General features: G+C 38.1%; 1 protein-coding gene across 1 annotated transcript; it reads left to right on the top strand.

Annotated features, from left to right (window-relative positions):
- Positions 1-516: 516 nt before the first annotated feature.
- Positions 517-5370, top strand: LOC149199462 (serine/arginine-rich splicing factor RS41-like). The gene is made up of 6 exons (XM_089402452.1): positions 517-674; positions 902-1040; positions 2368-2480; positions 2634-2872; positions 4421-4807; positions 4894-5370. The coding sequence occupies exons 2-6, from the start codon at positions 935-937 to the stop codon at positions 4916-4918; spliced, it is 870 nt and encodes a 289-aa protein (XP_089258578.1). The 5' UTR covers positions 517-674; positions 902-934; the 3' UTR covers positions 4919-5370.
- Positions 5371-11223: the final 5853 nt, after the last annotated feature.

The following is an 11223-nucleotide window of genomic DNA, read 5'->3' as shown; positions in this document are numbered from 1 at the left end:
TCTTTGACAAAGAACTCAGTCTTCCCAACCAAGGGTCTCAACTTTGCATCGAGGAACTTGGCTACGAGATAAGTCGGACCACCAATGGTAAATATTAAAATATTAAATGGTAAGAATCTTGTTATACTGTAAATATTAAATTCTAATTTTAAAAAAGTTATAAAATTAGATTAAAATAAAATATTTTGATTTTAAAATGCTTCATGTTTTTTGAAAAGTGATATTAATAAATTATAAAAACAAAAATTAAATTATTATGACATTTTACTAATAATTTTTATATTTAACAATACAATTTAAAATCACATAAAAATAATCATCCACCAATTAAAAAAATATCAATTTAATATCTTTTATTTTTTCCAAAACTTTAATAAATAACAACATTCCACTTTTACTTAACCCATAACTCCATTCCACTCAACCGACCTTTCACTCAACCTAGAACTCCCTTTCCCCATTCACAATATGTCAGAGACACCAACATGCATTGCTTCGTTGGACACCTCGGGTTACATTGCTATAGAAAAACCGTATTCCCTAACACATGCAATTTTTCTATATTTAAATGGAACTATGTAATGGCTGACCTTACCATAGAACTCGCCTTGCCTACTCTCTGTGGCTAAGATAGTCTTACGGATCTGTTCGTCTCGCTGAGCTATCTCTTCTCGGTAAGTCTTTCTTGGGCGGTTTAACATCCTGTGTTCTGACTTTTCAGATTTCTTACATGTACATTCATTTCATTCTGCCCGCTTCAACCTTTGATCCTTCGAAGAAACCCTAAAGGGCTTCATGATTTTTTATACCCAGGGTTTCAGAGAGACCCTGAAGGGTTATATGAATTTTCAAACCTAGGTTTTGACACAGACATTATTTTGTTGGGTGTTTTTATGTGCAGATCCAATCGTTGAAGAAGACACCGGGGTTAGCCATGAAGCCGTTGTACTGTGGAAACATAGAGTACGAGGTTCGGCAGTCAGAGATCGAGCGTTTGTTTGGAAAATATGGAAGAGTCGAGAGGGTTGATATGAAATCAGGTAACGATCATCACAGTATTCATATTAATATCCAATATCTATCGATATATCTAAATGTATTTATAGTAGTATATTGCCGTAACAGACCTCTGTAAACCCTTTTACCTGACAATATTTTGTCCTACGTATGACTCTGGTTACCATTGGTTTAAACACTATAAATACCATCCGTAGTTTGTCAAAACCCTGAACTTGTATCTCTTTGTAGGCTGTTTAAACCCTGTTCAAGTCTGTCCGAACAAATGAATAAATCTTGTTTAACCTTTTCGTCCCCGTAAGAGGATTCTGTATCTGAATTTAGAAAACTTTAAATGGTCTTTTCAGTTCATTCGGAAGCAAATTGTTGTATAAAGGGAAACGTTAAGAACATTTTTCAGTTATGTTTTTCTAAAATGTAAAAGACCTGCATAGTCTGAGTTATTCATGGACCATTGTTCTCAAGAGAGTTGAATGTTTTGGATTCTAACATTGTACGCTTCCGTACCTAAACCCAATTAATGGGCGAACTTAGAATTCTGCTTCCAGTGAAAATTATTGTCCTCATTGGATGGAAATATCACACCTATCTAACAGAATGCAGAGGCTTACTGTAAAAGATCTCCCGTGGGAGAAGATATAGCTGCAGCTATTATTCTTAATGGAATAAAGTATATAAACAAAATCATTTTGATTTTAGATTTGGAAATCATGTCGAATGCATGATTTTCAGTCTTCTTTCCAACTGGTAATTGGTAACAGTAACCTCTATGGTTCATATCCAAGGCTACAAGCTAAGTTTAAGCAGCAACATTTTTGAAATGTAGGCCTCTGTACTCAAAAATTTCTTTGACGCAGGAATACTTAACAGCATCCATGCTCTTGCTGGAGATCCTGTGCATATTCTTTCATCATGCCATGGATCAGCTAATAGCCTTGTTCAGCAAAGTTGATACACAAATGACATCTTGCATTTTTCTCACGACACCATTATTTTTCATCCCTCCCAAGCCATTTTAAGTCATCATTCAGGCTCAAGCATGTCAAGAGATAGAATCCATGACACACCACTGCAATCAGAATGGAGCATAACTGGTGACGGCACTTATCTGATGGATGACCTTACAGCCACTTACGGATTAGATTTACCTGATACAATTTAGTACAACATGCAAGGTTTGTGCCTAATGTCTCCTAATGCAGCAAGTCTTTACGACAATAAGTAACAGGTGTTGTATTTTTTTTCTTTGTCGTAGCCTTATATATAAAATCATTTGCGGCAACGCCACACTGCAAGTGTGATTGCAATTCAATATTTTATTTCTTTATTGAATCTCTTTTATTGCTATAGGTTATGCTTTTGTCTATATGGAAGATGAGCGTGATGCAGAGGATGCAATCCGAGCACTTGACAAGACAGAATTTGGCAGGCAAAGGCGTCGGCTAACCGTAGAGTGGACAAAGGTCATCATTTTATACATTTTCAAATATTAGAGCTGGGCTTTAATTCACGGGCTGTAGATAGATTATGTTTTCAGATACAAGATTTGAAGCAATTGCTGTTGCTGCTCTGCTAATATAAGATAACTAACTGCCTTCTTTTTGAAATTCCTGCAGCATGCTGAACGAGGTCTTCGCCGATCTGAAGATGGAAGAAGATCTGTGACAGGTTTGAAGCCAACAAAAACATTATTTGTGATAAACTTTGACCCGTACGACACCAGAGTCAAGGACCTCGAAAGACATTTTGAGCCCTATGGTGAGGTCCTCAATGTACGGATTAGAAGGAATTTTGCATTTATTCATTACGGATCACAAGAAGAAGCAACAAAAGCTTTTGACGCCACGCATATGAGGTAATGCGGTTATTTTCAAAATGCATGTCTGTAACATTCTGTCTAAACGAATTATTTGCCCGTTCCATATCATTTGTTTAGTACCTTGCATTCAACCTAGTGTATGAAACGGCATGTTGAGTTTATTCTCTCTAATTTTTTGCTTTGTTCAGTAAACATCAGTGTTCCATGGGGATACATCCCTGGGGTGGGGTGCATGCACCTCAAGCTTCCCACACACTTGGGACGGGAAGCTTCCCACACACTTGGGACGGGAATGCTTGGGAAACATTTCCCATGTCCCCCTTCTGGGTAGACGCATGGGGAAATGTCTCCCCAGTGTGGAGGGTGCATTTTCTCAAAAGGGGTGCTTTTGGGTGTTCCCCCTTAGAGTGGGGTCTAAGGGGACACTTAGAAGCATCCTTTTTGAGGGGAGATGTGTCCCCTCAATTTTGCACATAACCCTAAAAAATTGAAAAAATCATTAAAAACAAAATAAGAAAAAATGAAAATTAAAGCTAAAAAGAAAAATACATAACAAATATCAAAAGATAAACTAATGTGCAAATCCCTAACTCACTCATTCCACTTACCAAGCTTACCTCTGTTCAACTTACCTTGTAGCACGATCTGACTTACCAGTAACTGTTGGCTCTACTCCCCTGCGGTGCTCCTACAATGCTTATTGCCCATTTTTTATTTTCAGTTTCAATGTTTTGAGTCTTGACTCTGGATATTGATGACCTCAGACTTATTGTTTGACTTATAAGTTATTGCTTTTCACTATTTTTGAGTTTGAGTTATATCAATTTATTATTCCACTCTGCAAACTTCAGTATCTACTATAGTGTATTTAGTGTATTTTGCTTAGTACTAATTGGATTCTAGAACGATGAACGATAAATTCAAATTTTAAGTCAATTGAGAGTCTAGCATAATGAATGATGAATATAATTTTCAAATCAATGTAGATTCTCGAATGATGATTGATGAATATGGATCAATGTATTTCCTTATTGGATCTCATGGTGTATGGATGAATGATGAGTATGAACAATATGTATGTATCAGTACGAATGATGATTATGGATTGGTGTATTTCATCATTTAATTTAATTATGTACGGATCAATGTATTTATGCTTATATTATATATATATATATTAAAAAAATTATATACACCAATGTTTCCGTCCCCTTAAATTTCCCTAAAATTTGAAGGTACTCCCACTGTGCATCTCCCTGTCCCAGAGTCTTGGTGGAACATAGCTAAACATTGAGTACATTTTTTTTTAAATGTTGCTGATGTGAGGTTAGTTGAATTGCTTTATTTCAAAGTGCTTCTTGGAAACTCTGTTTAAATGGCATTTGTAGAATTCATTTCCATATCATCATTTGCTTGATACCTTGCATTCAGCCTAGTGAATGAGACTGTACAATAGCATTCTGAGTTTTTTCTGTTTAATTTCTGCTTCCTTATGTAAACAAAGTGGCCCAAGTATTTTTTTTTGTTTTTGTTTTTGTTTTATGTTGCTGATCTTTTATTTGTTATATGATTGGACATATTCAGCAAATTATTAGATAGGGTGATCACAGTGGAATACGCCCAACGTGAGGATGGCAATAGAAGAGGTGGACCTTCCAGCCCCATTCGAGGAGGTCGGTATGGAAGACCTGGAGAGGATCATGGCCGTGATCGATCGGCAAGTCCTATCTATGGAAGGCGTGCAATGAGAGGCAGTCCTGATTATGGCAGGGCTCCAAGTCCTTATGCTAGGCGTCCAGAGAGGTGCAGTCCTGACTATGGTAGGGCTACAAGTCCTATTTATGCAAGGCGTCCAGAGAAGCGTGGTGCTGATTATGGCAGGGCTGCAAGTCCTGTTTATGCCAGCCGCCCACAGAGGAATAGTCCAGATTATGGCAGAGATGCAAGTCCCCTTCTTGAACGGAACCGCAGGTGTGTATGGATCACATATATATCTAGAAATTTCACATCAGTTACTCATCAAAGGTTTAACTCCTTTTTTATATTTGTCCTAGCAGTCGATCACCAGTGAGGCGGTCATGACTATCAATCGCGCAGAATCATTCTTGAATCAGTCCAGCACGGGGCAATGGATATTACATCACGAAATAATGAGATGGAGTATTTCTGATGCTGGAGTGGTTTTCAGAATTTTACACTGAATACTTTGGTTTTTAACTGTGTATTGTTAATGCGCAGCCAATACTGAGCACAGCCCTGATCTTATTTTGTCAAACAATTTTTAGAAGGAAATACCACAAAGTTTGTGGTTAACTTGTAAATTGCTGTTCAGCTAGCAAGATTGATAAGCTCTTGACCATAACTATTTAATTTGTTAAGTGAGGGATAAGGAGCATGAACGGTATTATTGGGAAGAAGTTAGACATGGACAGAGCCTGTAAAGTATTCATGGCTAGATTTTTGATCTGTACTTTCGTATGTTTTTCAAAAACACTACATTTAGTGCCCTAAAAAGAATTACAGTTTGACTGTTATTTTGTCTCAACGTGTTTTTTTTGGAAATAGTCTAAAAACAGTCTACTGCTCAACCCTGGATAATTCCCTACATTTGTGATATTAGTGAATGGTGTCCCCACAATGCCCCATAAACCGAAATTTATGAATGGTGTCCATAAATCTCTTCCAGCGGTGTCCATGATAGATCTGTTCTGGTCAATACTGGAAGCTTATCCATATAAATGGTGGTTCTTTGGATGCTTCCCGACATGTGTGAATGGTGTCCATAGTGAACTTGTTCATGTAGACTAGTATACCTTGCATAGCCCTGGATGCTTCCCCATATTTGTAATATTTGAGAATGGTGTCCATAGTTAACTTGTTCAGGTAGACTAGTATACCTTGCATAACCCCGGATGTTTCCTAATATTATTAATATTTGTGAATGGTGTCCTTAGCGAACCTATTCATGTAGGCCAGCATGCCTTGCCCTTTGAAACTCAGCCATGGATTTTCGTCCCCATTGCTACGAGCTGCCAAACCGGTCAACCTTAACAAGAGCAATTGAAGCCTGGTCTGCTCTATAACAGCATGCTACTCAATCCAGTCAACCCTTACAGGAACAATTGAAGCCGGCTCTGCTCTATGACAGTATGGTACTCAAACCGGCTGATGAGAGGACAGCACGGTACTCAAACCGGCTGATTTGAGCTACCTCCTGTGGCTTTTTTTAATGCTTATGTTTTGTCTACATCTTAGTTTTCTCTTTTTGTTTGGAAAATAAAATTATCTTCGTTTGCATGCTTAATATTGTGAATATTTGCTACCAGGAACATCTTTATATTCTGGATGCTAAACATCTTCTGCTTTCTGCACCAGATAAATGATCAGATTTTGTTCCCTTTTTCCCCTTGGAAAAATCATATAATTTTCGTTAGCAAAATGAACAAATACATTCTGTAGATGCATACTGTGTATGGCTTCCTTGCACGGTGGGTCTTTCCAACTGAGAAAATAGAAGTTTCTTCTCTGAAATAGAGCATCCTATACTTTTAAACTCTATAAATAAACATCACAAACTCCCCTTTCGAGGGGCCGATACATCATACAAGTTTACAATATTTTCCAATATTTACAAAATTTTCATTTCATATGCTGTAACAGCAAAAACTTTAAGTAGCTGTAGTGGTGGCCGTGAGTGAAACACTGCAAATCCTGCCGAGACATAATGCCTTATCTGTGAGAAGAGCCCAGGAGGTCACCATCAATAAAGGGCCTATTGTAAAAGTCAAAATGTTCACCTTCGCTATCTTTCTGGATCAACCACTGCCCATAAGCTTGCCGAATACCCTCTTTAGAAAAGACACGTGTGGAGCTGTTCTGCACCCTGTATATGTGACATACAAAACAAAGGTCAAATGAATATTTTATTGTGATAACCTCTTCCAACAAAGGCAACAAAATTTGATGGTGGCATCTCTGGACTCATTTTACCCAATTGATGACCAAAAGGAAATCACCAAAAATTTGTAGACTCTTACATCCTTTTTCAATTGCAAATAATAATAGCAGTTTCAGAGACATAAACTCGACATAGTTATTGGTGCTTTCCATTAGGCAGACCAGTGGAAATCTGTGAGAATCTGTGAGGTGCAGAACAGCACCCCCCTGGGATGCCCCACCAAAGAAAAGCCCACGGCTTTGAGCAGTTAATTTCTTCAGCATTAATGATCCTGGGAAAATCCCACGGCTTTGAGCTGTAAATTTCTCCAGCATCAATGATCCTGGGAAATCCCACGGCTTTGAGCAGTAAATTTCTCCAGCATTAATGATCCTGGGAGTGAGGATCATCCCTTTTCGTGGCAAGCGCTGGAAAATGGCTAAAGATGTGTGGCTGTCCTATTTGGGGAAGAGAACACTTGGAAAATTGTATTGTTTCGGGCTAGCCACATGCCGTAACGTGCAAACTTCGCTGTTATTCCACCCGCCGTGCCATGCTTCCAGAATTGTTCCACCTCTCCATTCACTCGGGTCTTACAAACGGCTGGAGCTAACCAGCCATATATTGGGTATTTAATGCCTTCAGAGCAGCACGCCACTTAGCCCGATAACACTGGAGCGGGTAAATATTATTTAATGCCGAATTTGACCACTCCCGTGGTATCGCCTTAAATCGCGTGCTGCTCTGAGGGCATTAAATACTCAATATATGGCTGATTAGCTCTTTCCCTTACAAACAGCCTAAACAAACTGTGTGAACGGGCATTGAATGAAAAGATGACTGGCAGTCTCTTCCTCGGATTTGCATAAGCTGCACCAGCTTGGACCTTCAATCTGGAGCTTCTGGATTATGTCCGAGGTTGGAACTTTGTTTTCTCTTATGCAACACATAAGTAGCCGAGCCTTTGCCAAGCATTTTATCTTCCACAAAGGCTTCCACCACCAGGCTTGAATGCCATTTAGTTGATCAACAATGAGGTGCTGCTATCCTAGCTTTTTGGGGTGTAGTCACCAAAAGGCGAAAAGGCCCACAATAGTTCATCTTGCCTTGTCCCCAATCTGATGTGAGAATTTTGAAGGGCCGCTGTAGATCTTTCCCATTGTCCAGAAAAATTATCAGGTATGTCCAATGGCCTAGCAGATAACTAGCCCTGGGTCCAGATGGTTTTTTGTGTATGGTCCTCTACCTGGGATAGCCTAAAATAGCCTTTGTTATTAAATATGGCCACCGGCTCTGGGGTGAGGTGAAAATTCACACTGCCACCCAAACCAGGGGTCGACTCCAATTCACATCCTCTGACCATTTCCAAGTCTCCAACCGAGCCCATCCTCGATATGGTTAAAACATGTTGCAACTGCCTTCCAAATGATTGAGACATTTGTCCCTGGTCTTGCTGGAAGCATGACCCATTCTTCGTTGGAGAAAAGGATTTTGACAATGTTACATTTATCGATATTGACAAGGTCCAAAATTTAAATTATCAACAATATCGGGGAGACTTAAAAAAATACAGAAATAATCATTTTTTTCAAATTTCAAATTTATAAAACAACATCAATGGCAAATAAACACATCACTCCACAAATATGAAAATAAAATGATATATGAGATGTATAAGATGTCAAGTAATATATCAGATATCGATATTGAAATATGATATTTGTCCTCAGTCATTAACACAATGATACAAAATCACATCAAAACAAAAATAGATGTATTTGATGAGATGAAACATAGACAACGAATTTCCACTTGTTTGCTTGATGGAAAATGGTCACATCATCTTTGGGATTGTTATTGAAACTGGATCAAAAGAGGTCAACCAAAAAGTACATAAAATATTCAAATTTTGAAAACCACATAATTTATGTGCATCTATATGAACCCAAATTATTATACATAAATATGCAAATTGTCTCATGTATATATCAAGGGTGCACAGTGCATGTAACCAAAATATCATCAAGTGCAATCTGTCATTAAATCAAAATAGATCAATAAAGAGGTTCTAAATGGCCTCCAAAATCTAAAGAAAATCACGCTATAACAAATAGGTTCACAACATCAAAACCATTGCCTATATTGGGATCCTCCGCATTAAGATCATCCACTAAGCATTAAGATAAGATAGAAAGCGCTGAATATCCTAATGATTGATTTTGCTTGAGTAAAGTGTATATTTTCACCAGGGCGATGAGGGAGGAGCTCAACAATCAATGCCACCAACATCAAGGTACACATGGGAGTTGATGATCTTGATTAAATATTAGTTCCATACCATCGTACATTACAAAATCGTCTAGAAACATTGCAATCTTGCCAAATCCTTTAATCTTAATTTTTTTTAGTCTACTGTAATTTTAGTGTTTTCTAAAATTCTACTTTCTCCATATGAAATCCAATGAAGTTGAAACCACTCTCAAATATCATGACTCAATTAATGGCAATATTAAAAATTAAAGTAAAATGATGAAAATGCAAGAGAGGAAAATGTCATTTTTACTTTGAGAATTTGATACTACTTTTAACTACTAGGATATGTAGCTCATGATGAATATTGGGTAATGAAAACAATAGATTTCTTCTTGTTTGGTTCATGGAAATAGGCAGATTATCCTCACACCTCAATCCCCCAACTCACTTTAAAAAAATTGGTTTAAAAGATTCCTCTTTTGGTAAATTGATAGAAGCAGTGTGATAATTTTGAAATTATCGTGACAATTACCTAAATTATTGTGATAAACTAAATTATCCTCATATATTCAAAATAGGGAATTTATGGTGATAATATTAGTGAGGAGCATTTTGGCGTAATATCACGATAATTATGATATTATCGCGATATGTGAAGTACTACTTTTGATGCACCACTGATGTCCAAAGGCTTTGGGTAGACAAGAGCCTCCAATTGACCTTTGCCGCAAGAGCTTTGTCTAAAAAGGCGATGATTTTAGCCCCCAACCAGCTCACGCTTTTGGAATTGCAATACTCTTCCAAGCAATCCCAACACTAGTGTCCCTGCTTTGCATAGCCCTATAAAACTCCATTGTTTTAACCCTTTTCTCTAGTTTCTCTACCAACCAAGACCAGTTAGCGTTCTTATCATTGTCCGACTTCAAGTGGAATCCCAAATATTTTAAGCCCTCATCAAATAGAATAGTAGGCTAAGGGAGAAAAGTGTGCAAATGAAATAATTCATCATCATCAAGGTAGTTTGTGGAAAGAGTAGATTTGATAGCATTTATTATCAAATTTGTTGCATCCTGCCTTAAACCCTCATTGCATCTACAAACAATAGATGTGTGATAGAAAGATCGCTGACCACTGCCATACCCCCTTGAATTCCTCCTTGTGCTTTGCTTCCCCCAACATCATGCTTAAGCATTTTGCTACTAGGAGGAAGAGTAATGGGGACAGGGTGTAAAGGGTGCAACCTTGCTTTAGACCCCTTTGTGCTTGAAAGAAGGGTGACATTGAACAATTGATGAGGACAACAAAAGAGAAATTAAAACCTAAATGAGACGGCAAAAGGTGATGTATAATTGGTTTACTTTGTTGCAGGCCTTGGAGAGGTCAATCTTTAGGATCACACATTTCAAATTCCGAGTTTTGAAAACCTTTGTACGTCACCCCTATAGCTTCGTCAATTTGATGACCTTCCAAGAAACCAAACTTCTCCCGGAAGATTGCTCTCGAGATGATGGGCTTGATTCTTCTCGCAATTATTTTTGGGTTTATTTTATATGTAAAGTTGCATAGTGATATCAGTGTGAAGTTGTAAAAAATACAAGGATGATCCACTTTGGGGATCAAGGCTATGAACTTGGGGATCAAGGCTATGAACATGGAGTTGAAATGACTGCTTTGAGCTCTTCTTTGGAGATTTCCTCCTTAAGTTACTGGTTATCCTCATTCACAAAACTTGGGAACAATTGTGCCAATCGTACAATCTTTGCCATTGAATTTCCCTATGTTTGAAAGAGATTATTGAAATGCCATTTCCCCATGAGAGCCAAATCCTCAAAAGGGGAGGCCTAGTTCCCTTCTTGATCTTGTAGCTTCCATATTGTGTTGGACATTTCCCTACCCTTGGCGTAGTTTTGGAAAAACTTGGTGTTATCTTCCCACACTCTAGCCAAACAACCTTGCTCTTCAACCTAAGTAGCCTCCTTTTTCTCTAGAAGTATTCTCCTAGAGGCTTCCAATTGACCCCACTTGCCCTTTGATTCTTCAGTGGAACCGACCCCCACCACCCCCCAAGAGCTTGTTCATCCAACACTCCTTTTTGTGTTGTCGAAAGGAGGGTGGCTTGTTTGGTTTTTGGACAATTTTGAAGCAAACTAAGTTGCCGCTGAAGTCCCTAGCTAATGATATCTAATGATTGTAAGGA

This window comes from Pinus tabuliformis, chromosome 2_1 (genome assembly GCF_031772625.1).
Source record: "Pinus tabuliformis cultivar Carrire ecotype Pingquan chromosome 2_1, CPIR1, whole genome shotgun sequence".
Classification (NCBI taxonomy): Eukaryota; Viridiplantae; Streptophyta; class Pinopsida; order Pinales; family Pinaceae; genus Pinus; species Pinus tabuliformis.
This window is presented reverse-complemented; position numbering and strand designations above follow the sequence as displayed.

Coding starts and splice junctions, on each gene's coding strand:
- LOC149199462 (XM_089402452.1), top strand. CDS start 935: ATGAAGCCGTTGTACTGTGGAAACATAGAGTACGAGGTTCGGCAGTCA. Junction 1,041..2,367: donor GAGGGTTGATATGAAATCAG/GTAACGATCATC, acceptor TTATTGCTATAG/GTTATGCTTTTGTCTATATG. Junction 4,808..4,893: donor CTTCTTGAACGGAACCGCAG/GTGTGTATGGAT, acceptor TTGTCCTAGCAG/TCGATCACCAGTGAGGCGGT.